Below are 24,499 nucleotides of genomic sequence, written 5' to 3' on the forward strand. Positions count from 1 at the left end.
AATTATTTCTGTGTTTATTTATTATGTTTATGCTCATTTTTTGAAATTATACGCTCAAACCCTAAACCCAATGCTACTTCCCAATTGATAAAACAATATTGCAAGAACATAATTGAATCAACAAGCATGATTTGTTCATCAAACCCTAAGTTTTAATATAAGACCTCGATGATGATAATGACGACTAGTAGTTATTTTCACCACACACCTAATATCAAGCATGCAATGGAGCTCACACTCACTTGATGCACCGCATTACCAAAAGCCATTCTACTCTAACAAGCATTGGATCATTCCTCATTTAAACAAAAAAAAGACTTCATGTATCATCCTAAACCTAATCAACCAAAATATGGCCCACTTAATTGTCATCCCAAGTCAAAATCCACCTAATCCTCAGTCACGATAACTGTTTTATTCACCAAATAATATAAACTCTGTTACCTTTCTGCCACGTGGAGCATCCCAAGCCATCCGATGAATCAGATCAAGATAAATTTATAAAAAAATGTCGCCTTCGAGAGTCTAATATTTACTAATAAGTCAGCTTATTTGTCTTTCCTAGACATCTAATTCAATTTTTTTTCCTAAACAGCTCATCAACTGATAGAGAAATACTATGTGTTGTCAACATTTTCTCACCTGCCTTTGCAACTATTTTATGTACTTTTTGTCGTACGTGAAGCCAATTGCATCGCTATCCGGAAAATATTTGTGTATTAGTTAAAAATTTCAGTTAGCTTTTTTTTACTTAAAATATTATTCTTTTGTGTTGCATAATATAGGAATTTTCGAAAAGTGTTCTCCACAAAAAGTTTTCACTCTGGTCGTTATATTGTTGGTTTTTTGGGTAATCTTGAAATGCCCCTATTGAATTAGGTTTATTTTTGAGATACCCTTTGTTTTAAATCTGAAGACATATCCTTTGACCTTTGACCCTGGTCAATTGTGAAAGAATATAAAATAATGAATAATTCTCCACCACCACCTCAACCCCAAACAAACACCCCCCCCCCTTTCAACAATAATAATAATGTAATAATAATATAAGATTTTAAGAGAGAGAGGTAGGTGGAGAGGTAAGGTAAAATGGTTTTCTTTGAAAACAAAAAACATTACAAATGAGATGAAAAGGGATTCCAATAAAGAGAGAGATGGTAATTTTTACATCTTGGAAGAATTATCAAGAAATGATATTTTTTGTACATTTAGAATTTTAAACTATCTTTGATTCTTGAAGAAGTGTAATTTTTTTAAAATATTTTCTAAGGACTTTTCCTACCCTAAATATTATTTGAGACTCTTGATGCATAACATAGTTTTTAGTGATTTTGTACCTATTTTATGATGATTAGTAATAGTATTTAGGGATTCAATTTTGTTTTTTAAAGAACGACTAAGGGTATTATCCCATCTCAATTGTTGGTTTGACTGGACAGTAATTTCTTCGAAAGAAAAGAAGAAAAAGATAAAGAGACTAAAACAACTGATGTGGATATTCTAATATTTGAGGTGTTATATTTATTTTCGTTAATCATGATACTGCAAAGAAAAGTTGGTATGGTAGAGATTCTTTTAGAAAGGGTGATTTAGATGTACACCTCCATGTTTTGATGAATATTAGAGATACTTGTGTGTTTAAGTGATAACATACCGCTTGACCTCGCATCACGAGCTGCTCTACAGATTAACGAAAATGATTCAAATGGCCACATCTTTAATCTCTATAATTTAATCTTTAGACAAACAACTCCATATTTTGATGGATATTTTAGATACCTGTGTGTTCAAAGCGATGACCTCACATTTTGATTTATTCTAATAGATTAACGAAAATGATTCAAATGACCACATCTTTAATCTTTATAAAAATCTAAGCTATTGAACACACACACACACACATACATATATATATATATATATATATAGGGAGCGGTTCGGCAACCCTAAAGTTTGCCAAGTTTGGTGCCAAACATTTTTTGTAAATCACTTTTGATGGGGTAAGAAGTTTTGGAATAGGCTGATTTTTTATGAGAATGATCTCTACGGTGAAGAGATCATCTTCAAAAAAAATCAAACTCATTTTGAAACTTCTAACCCTAGTTTACAAGTTGAAGAATCATTGACCGTCCAATTTTTGTAAATCATTTTTGATGGGGTTAGAAGTTTTGGAATATACTGATTTTTGGTGAGGTTGATCTCCTCGTTATAGAGATCATCCTCACAAAAAATCAGCTCATTCCAAAGCTTCTAACCCATATTTTGAAAAATGTTTGGCACCAAACTTGGCAAACTTTAGGGCTGCTGAACCATCCCCATATATATATATATATATATCTTCTAGGGACGTTAGTATTCTCCAGTACTTTATTTTTTCAATAAAATCACTATCCATTTTATTTTTTAGTGAAAACAAATTGGGGTATGGTGGTATTATATATATATGGAAATGTTCAACACCCTAAGCTTTACCCTACACTTTAACAAACGTGTTTTGTCCTACATGGGTTAGAAGTTTTGGAATGGGCTGATTTTTGGTGAGGATGATCTCTATGATTAGAAGATCATCCTCACCAAAAATCAGCTCATTCCGAAATTTTTAGCCCCAAGTGTACAAGTTGAAAAATTGTGGACCGTCCATTTTTTGTAAACCATTTTTTATGGGGTTAGAAGTTTTTGAATGGGCTGATTTTTGGTGAGGATGATCTCCTCACCATAGAGATCATCCTCACAAAAAACCAGCCTATTCCAAAACTTTTAACCCATGTAAGACAAAACACGTTTGTTAAAGTGTAGGGTAAAGCTTAGGGTGACGAACGGAACCCATATATATATAGGATCTCGTTTGGCAACCAATGCTAGGGAGACAATGTCCATGTCCTATATAAGTTAGAAGTTTCAGAATGGATTGATTTTTTGTGAGAATATTTTCCATGATGAGTGGATCATCTTCAAAAAAATCAATCTAGTTTGAAACTTTTAACCCCAAAAGTGATTTAAAATTATGGATCGTCGATTTTTTGTCAATAATTTGTAAATATCACTTTTGATGGAGTTAAAAGTTTTAGATTGTATTGATTTTTTGTGAGGATGATTTTCTCACCATAAAAATCATTCTCACAAAAAATCAGCCCAATCCAAGATATTTAAGCGAGAAAGAACGTTAGTTTTTGAGTAGTCTTTGCATAAGTTTACAAGAGAAGACGGTAAGGGGGCATGTTATTAGTATGGAAACATGAGGGATGTCTAAGAGATTCCCCAAAATGTGGAGGGGTGGGTACTTCTATTTCTAAATCTAGCTCCCAAACAGATTCAAATCGACCAACTCGACCGAGTTATAAAATATTAGTCGATTTCAACTGGATTTCAGTTGAGTCAGAGCGGAATCGTAAATCCTAGTCAGATACATTGGGAACGATCGATTGACATCTAAATCGAACGAGTCAAACAGGAATCAACCGAGTTAGGGAGAGTTTGACTTTTGGGAGATTGGGAAATTCGGAATTTCAGATGTAAATAGATACTGTGCAATACTGTCATTTCATCTCTTACCATCTCGAGTCGCTACGGAGAGAAAAAGCGAAGACCAGAAGTGAGAGAGAAACTAAAACTCTCATCAAAGGCCCTACACCATCAAAACTCTTTCTTACTAACTGTGAATCAGATCAAGTAAGATCAAAACCCTATCTCTCTCTCTCTGCAACTTTAATGGTGGATCTTCGTTAATCTTCAAAAAAGCTAGTTTTTCTTTACTGTTTCACTTTTATTTTTGTTAATTGATCGTCAAGTTTGACTGCCACCAATCGTGGCAACTCAAATAATTGCTTCTTCTGCTTTATCGTGGGAAAAAGTTAGGGTTACTGAATTAGGGTTTTAACGAAGCGATCGCGGCGAGATTTCCAGGATTTTTTAGCTGGATTTCGATGATTAGTTGGTTTTGGATGAAGGGGAGGGGAGTAGAATGTGTTGAGAAATGAGGGTTTGGATGCGTGAGAGATGGGTTGTGTATTTGGAAGAGAAGCTTCAGCTTCTGGGGTGGAATCGGAGGTGAGAGAGAAGGAGAGAGATTTGGTTGCTTCGTCTGGTCCGAAGGAAACAACATCGACAAAAATCGAGAGTGGTGAGGTTCAAAATGGGGAGAAACAGAGAGAGGAGAAGCAAGTTGGGAGCCATCGTCCACGTGGCGAGAGGAGAAGATCGAAGCCGAATCCGAGGTTGAGTAATCCCCCGAACAATGTTCGCGGGGAGCAAATTGCGGCCGGATGGCCGTCTTGGCTCACCGCTGTTGCCGGGGAGGCGATCAAGGGTTGGATTCCTCGGGTTGCCAATTCTTTTGAGAAGATTGATAAGGTGATGACTGATGAGTGATTTAATCTCTCACAGTTTTTAGTTAATTTTGATTATGTTTCTAATTTAATTTTTCTGTTTCGGCGTTTTTTAGATTGGGCAAGGAACATATAGTAATGTATACAAAGCTAGAGATAGTTTGACAGGAAAAATTGTTGCATTAAAGAAGGTAAGATTTGACAATTTGGAGCCCGAGAGTGTGAAATTTATGGCTAGAGAGATTCTCATATTGAGGAGATTGGATCATCCCAATGTTGTAAAGTTAGAGGGATTGGTTACTTCAAGGATGTCATGTAGTTTATACCTTGTACTTGAATACATGGAGCATGATTTGGCTGGTCTTGCTGCGAGCCCGGGAATTAAGTTTACGGAACCTCAGGTTAGTTCTCGAAGCCATCAAGTGAAATTCATGCTTCGATTTAGTCTCAAAATTTAATATGTAACGTTATTTCTTTATGTATCCATGACAGGTAAAATGTTATATGCATCAACTGTTGTCGGGGCTTGAACACTGTCACAACTGTGGGGTATTGCATCGTGACATCAAAGGTTCTAATCTTCTTCTTGACAACGGAGGAGTTCTTAAAATTGCCGATTTTGGGTTGGCGTCCTTCTTCGATCCAAACCATAAGCAGCCCATGACTAGTCGGGTCGTAACTCTATGGTATAGACCCCCAGAGCTTCTTTTGGGGGCTACTGATTATGGTGTTGGTGTAGACCTTTGGAGTGCGGGTTGCATTCTTGCCGAGTTGTTGGCTGGAAAGCCTATCATGCCCGGGCGTACTGAGGTTAATCATATGATTGGTGTTTCTATGCTTTAACTTTCTTTGTTAGGCCTAATTTGTTTTCGTTTCTCTACTGCAATTTCCTCCAATTACATTTTTCTGTTGATCATTTAGGCAGATATTAGCTATAGTCATCTGTGTGCTGTACCCTTATTTAGAAATCCCAAGATTTTGTCAATGTTTAAGATACCCTTTTGTTTTTAGACTTATGATATGCCCCCTTGACCCGAGTCTTTTTCTATGAGATTAAAATAAATGACTTAAATATCTGCCACAAACTACCTCTACGAACTGGGTTCGTTCGAGAGTGGTGAACCACGAACCTGAATTCAATCCGAGCGAACCAACAAACCAGGTAACATAGTTCCATAACATGAAGATTCAGCAGTTATACTTTTTGATGGTGTAGAGCATATGTTTTCAGTGCATCATCTGTTCTTATCCCCAGCCTATAAAAACATTTACAGACAGAAGGCCTATAATACCATTAAAAAAAAAAAATCATCCTTATTTGGGGAGAAAGAAGTAATTCAACTTCTTGAACACAATCTAACTGAAGTTTGGTCTCTCGTTTTTTAAGCTATATCACTCTAAGCTCTTTCTTCACTCTTCTACTCTCTTCTAATCTCTCAATATCCTATTTTCATGACTCAAAATTTTGAGTTTATGCATTTTTCCATACTTATTAGTTATTAAGCATGATTCAGAAGATTTTCATCAGGAATTTATTGTCATTCTAGTGTTCCCAGTTTTATAGCTGATACACATTACATAATTAACCATTTGAACACTGGTAATGCATTAATTTCTGTTAATCTTTTTTCCATTCATTTAGGTGGAGCAACTGCACAAGATTTTCAAACTATGTGGCTCCCCGCCGGAGGAATATTGGAAAAGGTCAAAATTGCCTCATGCAACCATATTTAAGCCCCAACAGCCCTACAAACGGTGCATAGCAGAGACATTTAATGATTTTCCGCCATCATCACTGCCTCTAATCGAAACTCTTCTAGCAATTGACCCATCTGAACGCCAAACTGCCACTGCTGCATTGATTAGTGAAGTAAGCTTGTATATTATACTGTTTTGTTATAACTGCTCTCTTTCAATTATCTACTGTATGTAATTTTGCTATTGGCATGGGTGGTTCTTTTATCCTTACCATGCCGTAATCACAACTTTTGATTGATTTGCGTTTCATTGTTAGAATTTAAATGAGGAAAAGTTTGTGGCAATGTTTTGAAATTTAAGGAATGGGTGAGGCTTTTCAACGTAAGCCTCCAGACATGGGTGTAAGCCATATTTTCCTGTTTTTTAAAATTGGCATTAGTTTGATCTTACCATATGCATGCCAAATTGTTTGGCTGTTTGCAGTGGGTTTTGTCTAGATTTGTGTTCTTTCTTGTAAAATTATAAAGCGTGTTATTGTTAAATATTCTAATGGAACTTCTGATGGCAACATAATTGATAATGAATGTCTTCATAGTTCTTCTAATTTTGGATGGGCAGAAACGCTTGATTGTCCATGCTCTAACTGGTAATGTTCTGCTTCATCTATTGCTTCAAAGCCTTTTTAGCATCACCTTTTGCTATTGTTGAAGAACCTTGAGGAATGGGCATGCAGATGGAAAATCTCAATGGAAAATCATTTTCTACCATTTGATTCCCTTGGAAAATCACAAGGAAAATCATTTTACTAATTTTTTTGGGTTCAAATAGTGATGTCTGACATTGTTTGCCTGTGTTTGATTGCATATGGAACATCATTTTTTGATGTTTATTCCCTTGGAAAAAAAAGGGAAAATCATTGCACCTTTTTTCCAGTTACAAGTATGGATGTCTCCCATTGTTTTGAACCCAACACATAAATATATCCTGGAGTTTTATGAAGAATTGTAGGATCCACTCATTACAAAAAAATAAAAAAAAATAAAAAATGCAACAGACCTTTGTAAAAAGTATATATTTGGCCATTTGATTGTCATACATGGAGGTATGTCTGTCAGTGGACTGGGTCATAAATGATGTGTTAAACGGGCCTGAAAATATAGTCCAAGCCCAACTCATATAATGACCGAGCCTGGCCAGGCTAGACCGTAAAAAATTATGCATGTCCAAGCCCACCTGCGATGTATTCGGGCCATTTTACAAGTTAGGCTGGACCGAGCTAAGTTCATTGACAGCCCTACATTTTATGATCCTTCCTATTCATTTGTTGTGAATCCTGATAACCATCCCATGTTGAGGACCTGGCCTTTTTGTCTCAATGGGGGTCTTGATATGAGTCATATCTGTCCTCTGGTTCCATATCATATGAATGCTTAGATCTTTTAGAGAAGCTTGTTGTTTTTCGTTGCAGACAACTCAAGGGATGGTCAAGCATCAACATGTTCATTCGCAAAAATATTTTTTAGATTTTCCTACACCATTTAGGGTGCATTTGGCAGCAAGATAAATTGACGGTGACCGGTCATTGAAAATCATGTATATGTATTGGTCATTGGTGGATTTATGGTGCGATGGTTGGTTGAGTTATTCTACCCTTGTTTCATGTGATTCTAGTTCCCTTTTGTTCCTAGTGTCTGCTATTTGAGGTCCAAAAGTCCCACATCTAAGATGGTATTCTTCATTTCATTGGCGGCCTTAGAATCTTGACCCTTGATCATGTCATGCCTAGAGGTATTACCTGTGGTAATTTCTGTTACTTATGCAAATGTGATGAGGAATCAGTTGATCATCTTCGTACCTATTGTTCATTTTCTAGGATCAGTTGGTCTCATTTCCTTGTTCCAAATTTCTTGGTCTTTACCTAAAGCAGTTTCTTCCATTTTCCAAAGTTGTCAATTGTCATGCTTTGGTGGTAGGAAGAAAATTCGTTGGAGTTTGGTGCCCTTGTGTTTGTAGGTACCTATGGAAGGATAGATATGATTGTGTTTGTCAAGGGATGAAGAATTTTATTACTGATATTATCATTTCTTCACCGGGCCTCATCTTCTTTTTGTGTTAGTTATTGCCAGATTTTAAGGGTTTACTCTTAGACATTTTCTTGTTTAAATGGGAGAATATATGTTGTATTAGCTCCGATCGTAATTTGTAATTTGTGTAGGGCTTCGTCCGTTTTGTATCTCTTTTCTCGTTAGGATGGTTTTCTCAATCTCCTGTGTTGTCTTTGATTTACACTTTCATGAAATTTTACTTATAAAATAAACAAAATGTTGTGCAACTACCATTGGGGTGTTAGTTCGTTGTTGGCATTAAGTTAGTGCTTAAATGTTTTATCCCACATGAAAATTTAATTGTTCAAATTTTATTATTCAGTATATACTCTGTAAGATCCCTCCCCATCCCACCCCCCACACCAAAAAAAAAAAAAAATTCAATTTGACCAGTGTGTTGTTTGTGGTGTAGTTTTTCACAACCAAACCTTATGCATGCGAGCCTTCAAGCCTCCCACAATATCCTCCAAGCAAAGAGATGGATGCTAAGCTGCGGGATGAAGAAGCTAGAAGGTCCGTGGATCACTGAATTTCCATTATATATGCCTTTGATATCTGCTTGTGCTTGTTTCTTTCTTAGCATGCTAAAACTTCAGACTGCTACCACAATTCATAGAATAACACAATGGAAAATGTAGACCATGTCTATCTGACAGCGAGGTGCCTATAAAAAATAAATTTTTTTATAAGGAAAAATTTATCCAAGGAGAAAATACGTAGGAAATGTAATAAGGAAGATATTAAAAATAAAAAGGTTACTTTTTTGTGTCAAATAATTGTGCAAAGGGAAAATTCAATAAGGAAGACACTCGGTTCATACTTTCAAATATCTGACTTAAAGCCAATAATCAATGTTGTATCATGTGTAATGCATGCCTCCGGGTGAAGTTTCCATTGGTAGAATGTATTTCTATTTCCATAAATGAGATCGAAATTTGGGACATTAAAACCACTCGGTCATTCAGTGTTCCATATGCTAACCTTTAACTGGTTTTATGTTAGCAACTCCAGGTGCCATGAACTAGACTAATACAATTTGTATCAAGTCTGTCGTCTTTGATTTTTCTTTTTCATATCTCTAGTCTAATTGCCCTAATCTTGACAAGCAAAGTTGACTTAATTTAGATAGTTCTTCATGTTACTGTTTCTTTTACATTTCGCACTAATATTATTATAATTATTTTGAATGGTTTATTATATTGTTTTTATGTTTCTGTTACAATAATCTTCTATGTAAATATATGACCATTCTATTATTTTGATTGATCAACTCTAGCTATCCAGATCTTAGCAGTTGAAGTTTATTCTACACAATGTTTCTTTGGGCTGATATACTATTACACTTCTCACTTTTATTTGTTGGACATACCTTCTACTCAATGGGTTTTGGTTATCCAGTAATCTTTAAAGCTTTCACCCTTTTGGTTTTCTAAATGTTTCATGAATAGATCTATATGAGGCTTAAATCTAATTTGTATCTTGTGACCTAATCACTTGTGGCTGTAGACTTCGAGCTGCTGGGGCCAAAGTCAATGGTGATGGTGTGAAGAAACATCGCACTCGTGATCGAGCTGTAAGAGCATTTCCTGCTCCTGAAGCAAATGCGGAGCTTCAAGTCAATCTAGATGTATGTCAAAAAAGCTGTTTTTTCCTGTCATTTTATTTTTCCTGATCTCCTTTCCTGGGTTATTATATACTTAAAATTGGATGGGTTATTAGGTATAACTGGCAGCTGATTTCAATTTTTTTTAAGGTTAATTAATTATGATGTTGATAAAGATGAAGCATCTGATTAAATTACTAGGAATTGAAGGGGTGTCATGAAAAGTATTTCTATGAGACTAAGACATGCATATGATGCTAAAAAGAATTGTCTGTATGGTGAAACATTGTTTATTCTGCATGACACTGTTGTAGTTTTCCTTCTGTTTGGTGAACTGCAAAAAAGAGTGTTTCTTACCCTTTTTGTTTGATATTACAAGACGACATGTTAATTTTGCACTTTGGAGGTCTGGCCAATTTATTCTTAGTTTAGCCCTTATGTTTCCCTTTTATGTGTCTGTTGCCATTAGTGAGCATTTTTGTGATGACAGTGTATTTCCAGCACTTCTTTAACTTTTTGTTTATTTTATCTATTTTCTTTACCTGTTCTCTGCAATTTTATAAATTGATTCGACTTTTTCAAATTTTATGATAATAAAATATAGAAACTATTAATCAAATTCTTTAATTTTGAAGCTTTGTTAATTGTCTAATGTTGAGCCTCCCTTGTTGTTCCTTAGCTTTCAAATTCATCCATCCCCAAAAATCTCTTTCCGCATTTTGTTCTTGCCTCTCTCTCTCTCTCTCTTGCTCACACACATTTTTATTTTTCTGTGCAATGAACTTGGTTGCTCTTGTTCTTTTCTGCATGTTTCATAGACCTAACCAATAGACCAAAAGCACGTAGGCGGCAATGGAGGAGAATTAAGCCTCATCTCTTTGGGGTTGTAACACACCACAACACTCCCTGGTCCCTTTTCCAGGTTGCACCTTCTGAGAATCAAACTTGAGATGTGATCCTGGCATTGATACATTTTTTCCCACTAATCAGCTCTGATATCATTTGATTAGAACCTAACCAATACAACAAAAGCTTCTAGTCGTTAATGTTACATAAAGTTAAGCCCTTCTACCCACCCCCTGTCAAAGAAAATGGGTCGTAACAGTTTATTAGGCATTGAAAGAGATTTTAAATATTTTGATATATTTTTCTCCTGCTTTTTGTTTTTCTTCATGCGACTCAAGCAGCAATGTTATATATTTATTTCATGTTTTTTTTTTTTTTTTTGTTCTCAAACAGAGACGACGTCTAATCACTCATGCAAATGCGAAGAGCAAGAGCGAGAAGTTTCCTCCTCCACACCAGGACGGAGCACTTGGCTTTCCCTTGGGTACCTCACAGTATATCGATCCAACCTTCGATCCTCCTGATGTCCCATTTAGTTCCACAATCTTCACACACCAAAAAGGGTCAGTGCAAACTTGGTCTGGTCCGCTGTTGGACCCCACTGCAGTTGGTGCTCCAAGACGTAAGAAAGACGCACGTGGATCCTCCAAACCACCAACAAAGGAATCTCATAAAGATAAGGGCGGTGTACGTGTTAAAGGTTAAGGAGGGCGCACCATAAACTTTCTGCTCTCATGGCCTTCGTCGTGTTTCTTGATTCATGGAGGTTACTTGTTCTGTCATGGTTCATGAGGTTGCTTTTGCTATTGGTTGAACAAATTTCTTAAACCGATGGGGGAAAGCTGATACAAAATTTATGGAGAGGTTTCTTCATTTTTCAAATTTCATTTATCTTCTAACATTTTTATTTTTTTATTTTGATGGCTGGCCTTTTTTATAGGTCAGGTGCAGAAGCTTCCTTGTTATGTATATTTCTTATGTTGAAAACTGAGTAATGGTTAGGTTTGTGAGAAACCAAATAAATATGTCATGGGAAGTATTCTTGTCTTGTGTTCAATTTTCTTTGGATAAATTATACTTTTGACCCCCTAATATTTTGATAATTGTACTTTCCTCTCTTATAGTTATCTAAAATAAGAGGGTGACATAGTAAAATAACATCTGAATTTTAATCCCGTCAATGCAAGGAGAGGTAAGTGTAATTATCAAACTATTAAGGGGTTAAAATGGAATTATACCCAACTTCAGGGGTCAAAAATGTAATTTACCCATTTTCTTGTCCAGGTTCTAATTCTATTTTATTTCCAAATCATTAAAATTTGAAGGATTCTTTTCAAATTTTCTAATAGAGCTGCTATTGCCGCACCAACATTTACTAATGCCACACCATTCCATGTAAATCACTGAAGCATTGCACAGTTGGTATGCCATTAGTAAATGTTGGTGTGGCAATAGCAGCTCTCATTTTTTATCTTTCTCTGTCTATTACTGTTTCTTCTTCCTAGCGGGTTATTTTATTTTATTTTTTTATATATCTTTTAGAGTGATTTAGGCATAACACTCCTCATTTTGGTGAATATTTGAGTTAGCCCCCTATATTATTAAACTGATTAGATGCCTCCCCCTTCCCCTTGACATTCTTATTCTCATGTAAGGTAATGAAAAATGAAACAAACACCCTCATTTTCAACCTTCAACAACAAAACAAACAAAAAAAAAAAACCAAATTTTTATCCTCAAAATTTGTCTTCTTCAAGCTCTTGAACCAATTATGAATCCATTTAGACTATGTTTGGTAACACTTTTGAAGACTAAAGTCTGGAGTCTGGAAACATCTAAAATTAGAAATTAGACTTTAGAAGTTTCATCCAGCATCTTTCTATCACTTGTTCAAAAGTTCTGAATTTTTGTTTTCAAGTCTGAAATCTAAACCAAAACAAACGGAAATAAAATTTCTAAAGTTTAAATTTTAAAAGTGGACCACCAGTTTCTTTGCTTTATCACAAAATACCCTTGATTTTTCTTGCTAAAACCAATCATCGTAAGCCCTCAAATAAATTATATTTTTGTAATTTACTCTTCAACCTCAAGAATATGATAGAATTTTGGATAAAATACTCAAAAAGTACTTTTATTAAGTTGAGATTGAAAACATGGATACTAGATGAGGTTCAAAATTTTAAGATATGCCCCTCCCCGATGTGGAGGTTTAGCAATGGACACCAATATATAATGTTCTAAATGCTCTGGTCTTCAAATCAAACTCTAGTATCCCACTTGATTTTCTTCCTCAAACCAGTAAAAATTTGGGGTGCAACTTGGTTCGGTTTGATTCGGATTGAAGTCAAATTGGAACCAAACCGACATAGGTCAGTTTCACTAAATAAGAACTACAACCAAACAAATTCCATTGGAACTAAATCAACCCAAACCAAACTAAAGTTGATTTTGTTTGGTTCAGTTCTACGAATTGCCAATATTCTATAAATTTTAAGTAATATTTTTTAATGAAAAAACAAACATATAATAAACATAAAATTTCATACAATAATCACTAATCTATTCATAAAAAATCATTAGTTTATCCACACAAAAAATATTAATCTATGTCCTAACTCGTAAAATAATTTATAATAATTATTATTTACATACATATTTATTTATTGCATAGGGGTTCAGTTCTATACAAGTTTGATCCGAGAACCGAACCAAATTAATCAGTTCTCCATTTTCATAATCTGGAACTGAACCAAACCACTCCAAAGCTATCGGTTTGAACCGGACCAATTTGCACCCCTAGTAAAAATGTTTTAAAATAGGGACGAAGACAATTCTAAATGTATCTTACAAACATTTTTAAAATTATAATAATTTTTTTTAAAAACATTCTCCTCAAATCAATAGTAGATTTTTTTAAAGAAGTATAAACAATTTTTTTTTGCGATAAAAGAAAGGTAAGGACATTTTTATGTATCTTTTAATAAGAGAGTTGATATTGGCACCCCAACTTCTACTTATTACACCCTAATTAAAAGTAAAGAAAATAGGGTGAATCTCCATTTCGTGTGTTGAATATGACAAAATTTCGAGTTTGTACACTGTTCATTTTAATATTTCCAAAACATGTTTTTCGAGTGAATTAGTCACTTTTGTTATCCATGAATTTACTGATAAAATACTAGTGATTTTGCTATATCAACGATCTCGTTGGTAATTTATTAGTGAATTTGTTGATTATAAAAGTGACAGATTCACTGGAAAAAACATGTTTTGGGAATTAAAATGAATAGTGTATTAGAATCGGAATTTTGACATAAGTTGCCCATGTTTTGGAAAAAATCCTAAGAAGATAAGTGAAGGATTGAGAATAAGTAAAAGTTGGGGTTCCCATAGAAACTCTCTGATTTTTTTCTTGTTACATTTCTATTTTTTGGGTTTAGGATTTTTTATGAACCTAATCATAATTTGAAAACAACTACTAATGCTGTTTGAACAAGAGTTATAATGTTGAGATTATAATTTGAGCCAAACCATTGTAATGTTTGAATAGTATGTTTTAATCTTTAATTGGGGTGTAATAAATAACAATTTAGGAAATTGAGGTGTAATAAGTAAAAGTTGGAGTGCCAATAACAACTATCTATAATAAGTACATGTGACCTTGAAGTAATGATAAATTAATTTAAAAAAACAATAAATAAAAAAAACTCAAATATACCCAATTGACGTGGAACGAGAACAAAATCATAGAATTTTCTCTTGTGAATCTAGAGAAAAAAAAATCTATGATTCTGTGCACATGCCACATTAGTTCAGTATGTTCTTTTAAATTTAAATTTTTGATTCAATTAGAAAACTGTTATTGGCACCCCAACTTTTATTTATTACATTCTAATTTTTTAATTATGTATCACACCCCAATTAAAGATTAAAACACATCATTCAAACATTAGAAAGATTTGGCTCAAATTATTATCTCAAACATTATAAGAATTATTCAAACAATTTCAATAGTCGTTTACAATTATGATGATTAGGCTCATATAAAATCTTAAACCCGTCCCCCACCCAACCACTCACCCCAACCCGAAAAAAATAAATAAATAAATAAAAAGAAAAAAAAGAAGAAAGAAAACAAATAAAACAAAACAACAATAGAGAGCTTCTATTGGCACCCCAACTTTAACGTATTTTCTTTCTTTTTAATTCGGGTGTAATAAATAAAAGTTGGGGCGCCGAGAGAAAGTATACAGTGGGCCCCGAGTATCACGACTCATAAATAATTTAAGAGAAAAATGAATAAAATTAAGAGACGAAAAACCAGGGAGAGGTACGTACGAGAGGCCGAGAGCAATTTCTCGTTCTAGCTTCGTATGGTTTAAAATCTCTAAATTCTAATACGTCTCTCTCTCTCTCTGTCTCATCTTATAGTTCGCCTTCAGTAATTCTAGGGTTTATGCTCTCTTCTCTATCTGGTTTCTAGGGTTTTGGTCTGCATGAACTAGGTAAGCTCTTCGTCGCTTTTACGTCTCAATTGAATGTATTTTATGCCATTAATTGATGAATCTTCGTGATCATTGATCCATTCTTGCATATTTTTTCTGTTTCAGAGTCGATTTATTTTTTATTTTTTGTTGTTTATATTTCATTATTTTGCTCTAGCCGTACTTTTTAATATGTTAATGTATTTACAGTTATTGGTTTATGTTTCCTTAGTCGTCATTTTCATCCTAAATTGTTTAGGGTTTTATTTCGATCACTAGAGGAATCTGATTTTTGATAGGTTCAAGCATTATTGGTTTCTTCACTTATCACATTTTGGAAGATTCAGAATTCGAGGTTTGTATTTTACGAATTTGTTTCTTGGTTGAATTTTTGGATTTTATTTATTTAAAAGGTTGATTCTAGAACTGAAGTATGAGTTGGTTTTAGGAATCCAATGTATGGGAAATTATAATATGTTTGATAATTATTGATTGATTGATTATATGCAGAATTGGATTTTGTTGGAGATAGTTAGGGCTTGGATACTTGAGAATGAATCAACAGAAGACAATCAACTTAGAACAAGGATGGGATTTGATGCAAAAGGGTATCACAAAACTGAAGAATATTCTAGAGGGGTTACCAGTACAATTCAACTCCGAGGAATATATAATGCACTACACGTATCCTGTTGTGTCTTTATTAATTGTTATTTCCACAATGCATTTAGTTTTTTAATCTTTATTGAGAGTTGTTTATATGTTTAATTTTAATTTTTATGGTTGTTTATTTCCTTTACCTCGAGGACAGAACTGTTTACAATATGTGCACTCAGAAACCGCCTCATGATTACTCGCAACAGCTTTACGAAAAATATCAAGAATCTTTCGAAGAATACATTAATTCAACGGTGAGTGATTTTGCTGCTGTGTATATACATCAGAGTAACTAAGTTTGGATTTGTAAATTATTCAACTTGGGTATGGTTCGATTTAATTCAGATAAATCCAGGAATGTTTCCTTAAGACATTGAGGATTCTACTAATGATATTTTTTGGGTTTATTCCCCCAAACCCATCAACTTCAACCTCCCTAAAAGCCCTATTTTGTTTGTGAGGTTTGAAGGTTGAAGATCATAAAATCTTGAGGTTGAAGAGGGGGAGGGTCGTTAAATGACAAATCTCCGATTAATTTGTTGATTCACTTATTTAATTGGCCGGAGAATTTTTCCAAAATTTTCATAAAAATTTACCAAATTTTAGCTACTTGTTTGACACAGTCGTTAAGTGATTTCTTCTTCTCTATGAGTCCTATGGTGAGATATTAATGGTGTTCATGAGTCCTATCGGCATCAAGGATTCCTTGTTAACATGGGTCTGTCTGATATCATTCAGAAGGTTTGGTTAATCAGGATTATTAATAGCTAGGAGAAATTTTTTCAAAGTTGAATTCTTCCTTGAGGAGATGGAAGAAGTTTCTGGTCTGAAATTTTTTTGTCTCAATATATCATTAAGTCAAACCATAATTTAACCTTGTGTGGAAATACTAATTTATCAAATGATTATATGGGGGGGTACTCTTGGGAGTCGACATATAGCCCTTCCTATTAGTTTTTTACACCTAGACATGCTTTTGTATCTATGTTACATAGGAATTGATGATTACTTGGAATTTGTATTTATTATGGTTATTAAATTTTCCCTACAAATTAAAATATTTGGTATTTGATATTTGTTCCCTTGGCATATTCTTTTAAACTTACTCTACACTTTTTTTCTTAATAATATTTCATTTTTACATATAAAAAAAAATTGATCTATGGGTCGATACTTTCATACATTTTATTATGGAATGTGTTATTAGCAGAGAGCCACAAAAAGGTGTGTTTCACTTTTTTTGTCAATGTTTTACCTTGCTCTTATTCATATTTTGGCTTGTTGTATCTCTCTACGAATTAGATTCTCACCTTGGAATATTTTCGTTGCTTAGATTTTCAACTGCAATTACCAAATTTTAAAATGAAACACATGATTGAATAATCTTTAATTTAATTTCTGAGTACTTGTCTTGTGAACCTCATTGTGGTTTGTTGCCCTTCTTAGGTATTGCCATCTTTAAAAGAGAAGCATGATGAGTATATGTTGAGAGAACTTGTAAAAAGGTGGGCAAATCATAAAGTTATGGTCAGGTGGCTTTCACGCTTCTTTTTTTATCTTGATAGATACTTCATTTCTCGGAGGTGTCTTCCAGCTCTCAAGGATGTTGGGTCCACTTGCTTTCGTGATCTGGTACCTAAATAGCTTAATACTAATATTAAAAACAAGTGTCTTTATTTTTCTTTTGGACATTGGGCTTGTTGGGGCTAAAAATTTATGTTGACTGAAACCGTCTTGTTTGACTTGTGTGATTTTCTCTTTTTGTATATTCTAATTTCAGGTATATCAGGAGATCAATGGTAAAGTCAAAGATGCTGTAATCTCTATGGTATATTGAAGCAATGTATCAAACATGTAACAACATTCTTTTCTATTTCAAGGTTAATTAACTAATGTTTCTGCACCAGGTTAATCAAGAACGAGAGGGTGAGCAGATTGATCGAACTTTGCTAAAGAATATTTTAGACATTTTTGTTGAAATGGGAATGGGGAAAATGGATTGCTATGAAAACGACTTGGAAGCGGCCATGCTTGAAGATGTAGCTGCTTACTATTCTCGGAAAGCTTCTAACTGGATTCAAGAAGATTCTTGTCCAGACTACATGTTGAAGGTAGTTCTTTGTATAGTTTGCATACCATTTGGTCAAATGAGTTTGTAGAGACAATTTGGCTGATGTATAGTACTTTTTTTTTTTTTTTTTTGGTGATCTTAGGCTGAGGTGTGCTTGAAACGGGAGAAGGATAGGGTTTCTCATTACTTGCATTCTAGTAGTGAGCAAAGGTTATTGGAGGTTTGTTCCTATTTTTACTTGATATTGTAGTTAGACATGAACATTGAGGATATTGCAGTATCATGAAAAGTAAAAAGTGTGTGCACCATCAATTTATTTGTGGATTATTTTATTATGAACTTCCATGTTCGACTGAGGAACATGATTTGTCCAGTTCAATTTTATATTCATTAATCATATGTTCTTTCTATAGAAAGCACAACATGAGTTGTTGTTTGTATATGCAAGCCAACTGCTTGAAAAGGAACAATCAGGATGCCATGCATTGCTTAGGGATGACAAGGTATTTATTGGGATGCACATCATGTCAATTTCTGAGATTTTGGTACTTTGCGCTTTTGAAGATTGGATTTATATTACAATTTACTAAGCACAAGTCTTTTTGGCTATAATGTATATTGTGTTAGGTGGAGGATTTGTCAAGAATGTATAGGCTCTTTTGTCAAATACCTCATGGCCTTGAACCCATATCTAACATATTTAAACAGGTTGGGTAATTTTTACATGTATGCATTTGTTTTACAAGTGGAAGATACTTTGACTCCTATCATTTTCATATTTGTTTATTTACATTTTAAGTTTTCTTTGATGCAGCATATTACTGCTGAAGGTATGTCCTTGGTCAAACAAGCAGAAGACGCAGCAAGTAACAAGAAGGTTGGTTATTCTAACTGTTTTTGTTCAGTGCCTATCTTTATTTTTGTACAATACAGGTGTTGCTAAGTTGCATAAGATGGTATCACATGATTGCAATGTTACCTAAATAACAAGTATATTTTTCACAGGCAGAGAAAAAGGATATTGTTGGTTTGCAAGAACAGGTAAATCCCAGAACTTCTTGTACACTTGGGAGTCTGATAGGAGAGTTGAAAAGGATGGGATGGTCTTGTGATCTTCAGGTTTTTGTTAGAAAAGTTATCGAGCTGCATGACAAATATTTGGCATATGTGACTGGTTGCTTTATGAGCCACACACTCTTCCACAAGGTTTGTATTCGAGAACATTATCTGGATTGTTTGGTTATTGTGTTATTGCTCTCATGTTACACTTCTGAAATGTCTTTTTTTTTTTTCTTCCTTCAGGCACTCAAAGAGGCTTTTGAGGTCTTTTGCAACAAGGGTATTGGTGGCAGCTCAAGTGCAGAACTAATGGCTACTTTCTGTGACAATATCCTTAAGAAGGGAGGGAGTGAGAAATTGAGTGATGAAGCTATTGAGGAAACACTTGAGAAAGTAGCCTTCTGTTTTTTCATTTTTGGTTATATAGTATGTTCCTTTCCAACCTTCCGGGCCTTGAAACTACTTAGCGACTAATTGTTTTAAATGCTCAATAGGTAGTTAGGCTACTTGCTTATATCGGTGATAAAGATCTTTTCGCTGAATTCTATAGGTAAATGTTCCCTTAAGTGAAATTGCCTTAGTTTTTTTGCTTTTGATCTACACTAGGAAAACAGTCCCATTTTAACTGTTGCTTCTTGTACGTTGCCTGTCTATTGTCAGGAAAAAACTCGCTCGTCGACTTCTATTTGACAAGAGTGCGAGCGATGATCATGAGAGGAGTATTCTGACAAAGCTGAAGCAACAATGTGGCGGACAGTTCACTTCAAAGATGGAAGGCATGGTCAGTTGCTTGTGGTCATCACTTGTGAATTAGAACTTTTATATATGCACATATCATTGAATTTCTAATTCAAGTTTTTGGATTTTGTATTCCAAATTTTCCTTTTAGGTCACGGACTTGGCATTGGCGAGGGAGAATCAGTCCAATTTTGAGGAGTATCTTAATAGTAATCCTCAAGCAAGTCCTGGGATCGACTTGACAGTCACCGTCTTAACTACAGGATTCTGGCCAAGTTATAAATCATTCGACTTGAACCTCCCTTTGGAGATGGTAAATATTTTCATATTCTGTTAATTCTTCAAGTGTTGGCTTGATTTTATATTTTATCACTCCTCAACTGTCTATATGTATCTTTCAGGTAAAGTGTGTGAATGTTTTCAAGGAGTTCTATGAAACAAAAACCAAACACAGAAAGCTGACGTGGATATACTCACTGGGTACTTGTAACATCAACGGCAAGTTTGATCCGAAAACTATGGAGCTGATTGTGACAACTTATCAAGTAACTCACTATAAACCTTACTCACTGTGTGATGGTTGATCATGAATACATGGGATTGAGCTTTTAGTGATTCTTCTTTATAGGCATCTGCACTGCTGCTATTCAATGCTTCAGATAGATTGAGTTATTCAGAAATCATGACTCAGTTGAACTTGAATGACGATGATGTCGTTAGATTGCTTCATTCCCTCTGCTGTGCAAAATACAAGATCCTTAATAAAGAGCCAAAGAATAAAACCATCTCTCCAACGGATCACTTCGAGTTCAATTCCAAATTTACAGACAAATTGAGGAGGATCAGGGTTTGGGCTTTTCTTTTCACATCCTTCTCATGTATATGTTACCAATTTTCTTTATTCTAGATAAGAGATGAAATAATGTCGTTGTTGAAACTGCAGATTCCTCTCCCTCCAGTGGATGAGAAGAAGAAAGTGATCGAAGATGTTGACAAGGACAGACGATATGCTATTGATGCCTCAATTGTACGGATCATGAAGAGTCGGAAAGTTCTGACTTATCAACACCTATCGATGGAATGTGTTGAGCAGCTCGGATACATGTTTAAGGTATTTGTGGCATGTTTTGTTTTAGTAGGTTTTTGATAACATTTCTCAACGGACTGACTGACATTTTTCGATGAATTGTGCAATGCAGCCTGATTTTAAGGTAATTAAGAAGCGGATTGAAGACCTGATCACTCGGGATTATCTTGAAAGAGATAAAAACAATCCAAACTTGTTCAAGTACCTGGCCTGATTACGTTGATTGTCAGATGCAGTACTATCACTATATCGGGGATGTTAGACGTTAGAAATTGAACACAAGTTGATATAAATGATTTTGCAGTTACAGTGGCAGTTTTAGAGTACTCAGAACCATGAGGGACGATTCATGTCCATTTGACCTTGGTGTCCAGTTCAGTAATCTCACATTTCTCTTAATAAAGAAATAGGAACCACACTTGAAATGATTTAAATGCACTTATTGAGCGTCCCGTGCATCTTTTCCATTATTACAATAATGCCTTCATGACACTGTTGGTTGTTTTTGCTGTGCGCGCTACCATCACCCCTTCTCCATTGTAATTTTTTTCACTCGAGGAACGACAAACAAAAAAAATTCGTCATCTTCATATCTGAAGAATAACAAACTTAAATGCAAACCCTATGCGCATGAATTTGATAACTTTTGATTTGATTGAGCCTCAATTGTGAGCAGTTTTTTGAAAAAAATAAAATAAAATTGGAGAGTTGTACTTCCAAATTATTGAACCGAAATTATTGGACTAATTTATTTATAGATTTTTGAGAAATATGGGGTGGATTGATAACAAAATTTCCTTTCACCAACCCTACTCCATTGTTTTTGGAGATAGGAGATGCCATTGGAAATATGGGTAATCTACCGCAAGTTTTGAAAAAAATTTAAAGCGAAGGAGCCAACTATATTTTTTAAACATTTCATATATTTCTATAAATAGATTATTAAGATCATAGACTTCCTTAGGATTTGAGTGATATCTTTCTTGATCTAGTCTCATACACCACCTATAGATTAAATTTAGATAAGAAGCTCGAGCCACTTAACCAAATTCCATCCTTGATGTAGTCTTATCTTTTGGCTATCTTTGCGATTTTAAATATTGGTTTTGGATCTCATCTCATTCACTAGCACTCATCTTGAAAATGGCTTTTTCTTCTTTCTCATATCTTTTTATGATTCAATTGGAATGTCAGAAATTCAATTTTTTGGATAAAAATGGTGAGTTTGAATGGTTATGATAGTTATGAAGAAATGTATGGACTCTAGAGTAGGGCTCAGGGATTGACTAGAAAATAATAAAAAAAAAAGTTTTACTAAACGGACTATTAAGAGAAGTCCTCAAATTTAGGGATTAATTAAAAAAAAAAAAAAATCCTTCATCAGGTCCTTTTAAGTAATTTTTCGTTTTTTTAGCCCTCAGTGCTTCACCAAAAACTATTTATTACCTTTGGTAGGGGCCAAAGTTCCATATCAAAGTTATAACGACATGACCAAAATACCCTTATTTTCATTGGATAAAAAGCTCGCTCGTAGTGTCAACCCATTAAAAGGTAATTTTCTCTCTATCACCACCAATTATCATTTCCTCCAAAACCAATGCTTAAATTTCTGTACAAACACCCACTTCGTTCAACAACTCCAAAATTCTCACAACTTCAATTCTGTGATCTCAATCCACTCCAACGTTCTAAAATCTGGATTTTTGGAAGACATCTTCACCACAAACCATCTCATAAATGCTTATGTAAGACTTCAAAGAACCAAAGATGCCCATCGAGTTTTCGACGAAATGCCCGCACCAAATGTTGTTTCTTGGACTTCTCTCATGTCTGGTTACATTGACATAGGCCAACCCAATATGGCTCTTAAACTTTTCGAAACTATGCCGAAAACTTATATTTGGCCGAATTCCTTCACATTCACTACTGCAATTAACGCTTGTTCGTTCCTTGCTGATCTTGAAAACGGTCGAAAAATTCATGCCCAAGTTGAAACACTTGGTTTTCAAACTAACCTTATAGTCAGTACTTCACTTATCGACATGTATGGTAAGTCCAACGATGTTGATGAAGCTCGTAGAGTTTTCGATGCAATGGGTTATAAGAATGTTGTTTCTTGGGCTTCTATGATTTCAGTGTATGCCCAAAATGCACAAGGTGAAGATGCACTCAAACTTTTTAGAGAATTCATCGGAACAATGTCGGCATCACCGAACCATTTCATGTTGGCCAGCGTTATTAATGTTTATGCAAGCTTGGGCAGGTTAGTAGCTGGGAAAGTGGCACATGCATCAGTGATTCGCCGTGGGCATGACACGAATGACGTGATTTCAAGTGCCCTTGTTGACATGTATGCAAAATGTGGGTGTGTCAAATATTCAGGTATGGTCTTCCGACGGATTAAAGACCCATCTGTAATCCCATATACTGCGATGATCGTGGGAGCTGCAAAACATGGACTTGGGAATTTATCGCTTGAACTCTTTGAGGAGATGCTCGAGAGGGGAATAAGACCCAATGATGTCACCTTTGTTGGTGTCTTATATGCTTGTAGCCATTCAGGTCTCATTGACATAGGCCTTGATCACTTGAATTCTATGTACCCGAAACATGCGATTGTTCCCAAGGCAAAACACCATGTGTGTGCTGTTGATATGCTAGGCCGCGTGGGTCGCCTTGATGAGGCTTACCAGCTAGCCATGACTATTTCCCCAAAAGCCAAAGACACGGCTTTATTGTGGGGTTCGTTACTATCGGCTAGTAGGACCCATGGAAGGTTAGATCTTGCTGTCAAGGCTGGGGAAAAACTAATTGAATCGAACCAACAAGTAGCGGCAGCATATGTAACAATGTCAAACACATATGCATCGGTTGGAAAATGGGAGAATGTTCATAGAATAAGATCAGAGATGAAGCGAAAACAGGTTGTCAAAGATCCTGGGTGCAGTTGGGTTGAGATCAAGGATGTAACTTATGTCTTCTATGCAGGTGACATGTCTTTGTGCCCACGAGGCGATGAAGTTGTGACGGTGTTGAGGGAGTTAGAGGTGAGAATGAAGGAGAGAGGGTATGTGAGGGGTGGTGATGGGTTGGTGTTTGTTGATGTTGAAGAGGAGGCCAAGGAGGTTATTGTGGGTCTTCATAGTGAGAAATTGGCTTTGGGATTTGGGTTGATAAGCATTCCTAAAGGGGTACCAATTAGAGTGATGAAGAACTTGAGGATGTGTGGGGATTGTCATCAGACCTTCAAGTTGATTAGTGAGATTGTGGAGAGAGATTTTGTTGTGAGAGATGTAAATAGATTTCATCATTTTAAAAATGGGTCATGTACTTGCAGGGATTTTTGGTGATCATATTTCAAATATATCATGTGATGGCGCTACGTAAATCGTCTTGTTTTATATTAATTAGCTAATGACCCTTTTCAAGTAGAATGTGTACATGGAACAGTAGATGTTTTTCATTCGTATCTCGAGGAAATGTTGAGTGTTGTGTTATCCGCTTCCACTCTCGGATGTTACATGTTCACGTATCGTGCCCCAATTCGACCCGTGACCCTAATATATTCATGGTTGCGCCTTCCTCATCAAATCGGTCTTTTGGGGTAAATGGTTGTCAACAAAAAACACGTATGATTCTGAGCATACTTCAATGTCAGTGTAGTGATGAACGTAGTAGTATCATAAGGGGTTATTGTAGAATTTTTCATAATTTTTGCAAGAAAACTGATGAACTGACTTCCTACGACACTGCACCGATGTGGTAGTATGCACAGAACCATAGATTTATAAACTTAGTTTTCGAAGAGTCATTTTCTGATTCCATT

At 35.1% G+C, this 24,499-nt stretch overlaps 3 protein-coding genes across 5 annotated transcripts; all 3 read left to right on the forward strand.

The window, feature by feature from the left end:
* Positions 1-3,537: 3,537 nt before the first annotated feature.
* On the forward strand, positions 3,538-11,613 carry LOC147383339 (putative serine/threonine-protein kinase At1g54610). Its single transcript, XM_086429104.1, has 7 exons — positions 3,538-4,350; positions 4,442-4,726; positions 4,818-5,135; positions 5,968-6,195; positions 8,541-8,641; positions 9,635-9,755; positions 10,971-11,613. The coding sequence occupies exons 1-7, from the start codon at positions 3,997-3,999 to the stop codon at positions 11,280-11,282; spliced, it is 1,719 nt and encodes a 572-aa protein (XP_086285230.1). The 5' UTR covers positions 3,538-3,996; the 3' UTR covers positions 11,283-11,613.
* A 3,267-nt stretch (positions 11,614-14,880) lies between these two features.
* Positions 14,881-21,113, forward strand: LOC147383340 (cullin-1-like). Of its 3 annotated transcripts, XM_086427900.1 has the most exons (22): positions 14,890-14,907; positions 15,009-15,082; positions 15,361-15,416; positions 15,572-15,745; positions 15,873-15,972; positions 17,165-17,350; positions 17,499-17,546; positions 17,626-17,829; positions 17,932-18,009; positions 18,203-18,292; positions 18,417-18,497; positions 18,604-18,666; positions 18,795-18,830; positions 18,909-18,995; positions 19,092-19,241; positions 19,343-19,398; positions 19,509-19,629; positions 19,738-19,899; positions 19,988-20,131; positions 20,215-20,433; positions 20,530-20,697; positions 20,786-21,113. In XM_086427900.1, the coding sequence occupies exons 4-22, from the start codon at positions 15,615-15,617 to the stop codon at positions 20,885-20,887; spliced, it is 2,226 nt and encodes a 741-aa protein (XP_086284026.1). In that variant the 5' UTR covers positions 14,890-14,907; positions 15,009-15,082; positions 15,361-15,416; positions 15,572-15,614; the 3' UTR covers positions 20,888-21,113. The 3 variants fall into 3 exon arrangements, with proteins under 3 accessions (XP_086284027.1, XP_086284025.1, XP_086284026.1); XM_086427899.1 differs by having other exon boundaries at positions 14,882-15,082; XM_086427901.1 differs by lacking the exon at positions 15,361-15,416 and having other exon boundaries at positions 14,881-15,082.
* Positions 21,114-22,090: 977 nt separating this feature from the next.
* Positions 22,091-24,061, forward strand: LOC147383341 (Tetratricopeptide repeat (TPR)-like superfamily protein). Its single transcript, XM_086427902.1, has 2 exons — positions 22,091-22,722; positions 22,810-24,061. The coding sequence occupies exons 1-2, from the start codon at positions 22,161-22,163 to the stop codon at positions 24,021-24,023; spliced, it is 1,776 nt and encodes a 591-aa protein (XP_086284028.1). The 5' UTR covers positions 22,091-22,160; the 3' UTR covers positions 24,024-24,061.
* Positions 24,062-24,499: the final 438 nt, after the last annotated feature.

This window comes from Akebia trifoliata, chromosome 16, assembly GCF_017979445.1.
Source record: "Akebia trifoliata isolate Shusen 1 chromosome 16, ASM1797944v1, whole genome shotgun sequence".
Classification (NCBI taxonomy): Eukaryota; Viridiplantae; Streptophyta; class Magnoliopsida; order Ranunculales; family Lardizabalaceae; genus Akebia; species Akebia trifoliata.

Bases quoted from the DNA above. Each gene is read 5' to 3' on its own strand.
- LOC147383339 (XM_086429104.1), top strand. From the start codon at position 3,997: ATGGGTTGTGTATTTGGAAGAGAAGCTTCAGCTTCTGGGGTGGAATCG. The intron at 4,727-4,817 runs GTTAGTTCTCGA...TATCCATGACAG, and splicing joins TTAAGTTTACGGAACCTCAG to GTAAAATGTTATATGCATCA. The intron at 8,642-9,634 runs GTCCGTGGATCA...TTGTGGCTGTAG, and splicing joins CGGGATGAAGAAGCTAGAAG to ACTTCGAGCTGCTGGGGCCA.
- LOC147383341 (XM_086427902.1), top strand. From the start codon at position 22,161: ATGACCAAAATACCCTTATTTTCATTGGATAAAAAGCTCGCTCGTAGT. The intron at 22,723-22,809 runs GTAAGTCCAACG...CTATGATTTCAG, and splicing joins TTCACTTATCGACATGTATG to TGTATGCCCAAAATGCACAA.
- LOC147383340 (XM_086427901.1), top strand. From the start codon at position 15,615: ATGAATCAACAGAAGACAATCAACTTAGAACAAGGATGGGATTTGATG. The intron at 17,351-17,498 runs GTACCTAAATAG...TTCTAATTTCAG, and splicing joins CCACTTGCTTTCGTGATCTG to GTATATCAGGAGATCAATGG. The intron at 18,293-18,416 runs GTATTTATTGGG...ATATTGTGTTAG, and splicing joins CATTGCTTAGGGATGACAAG to GTGGAGGATTTGTCAAGAAT.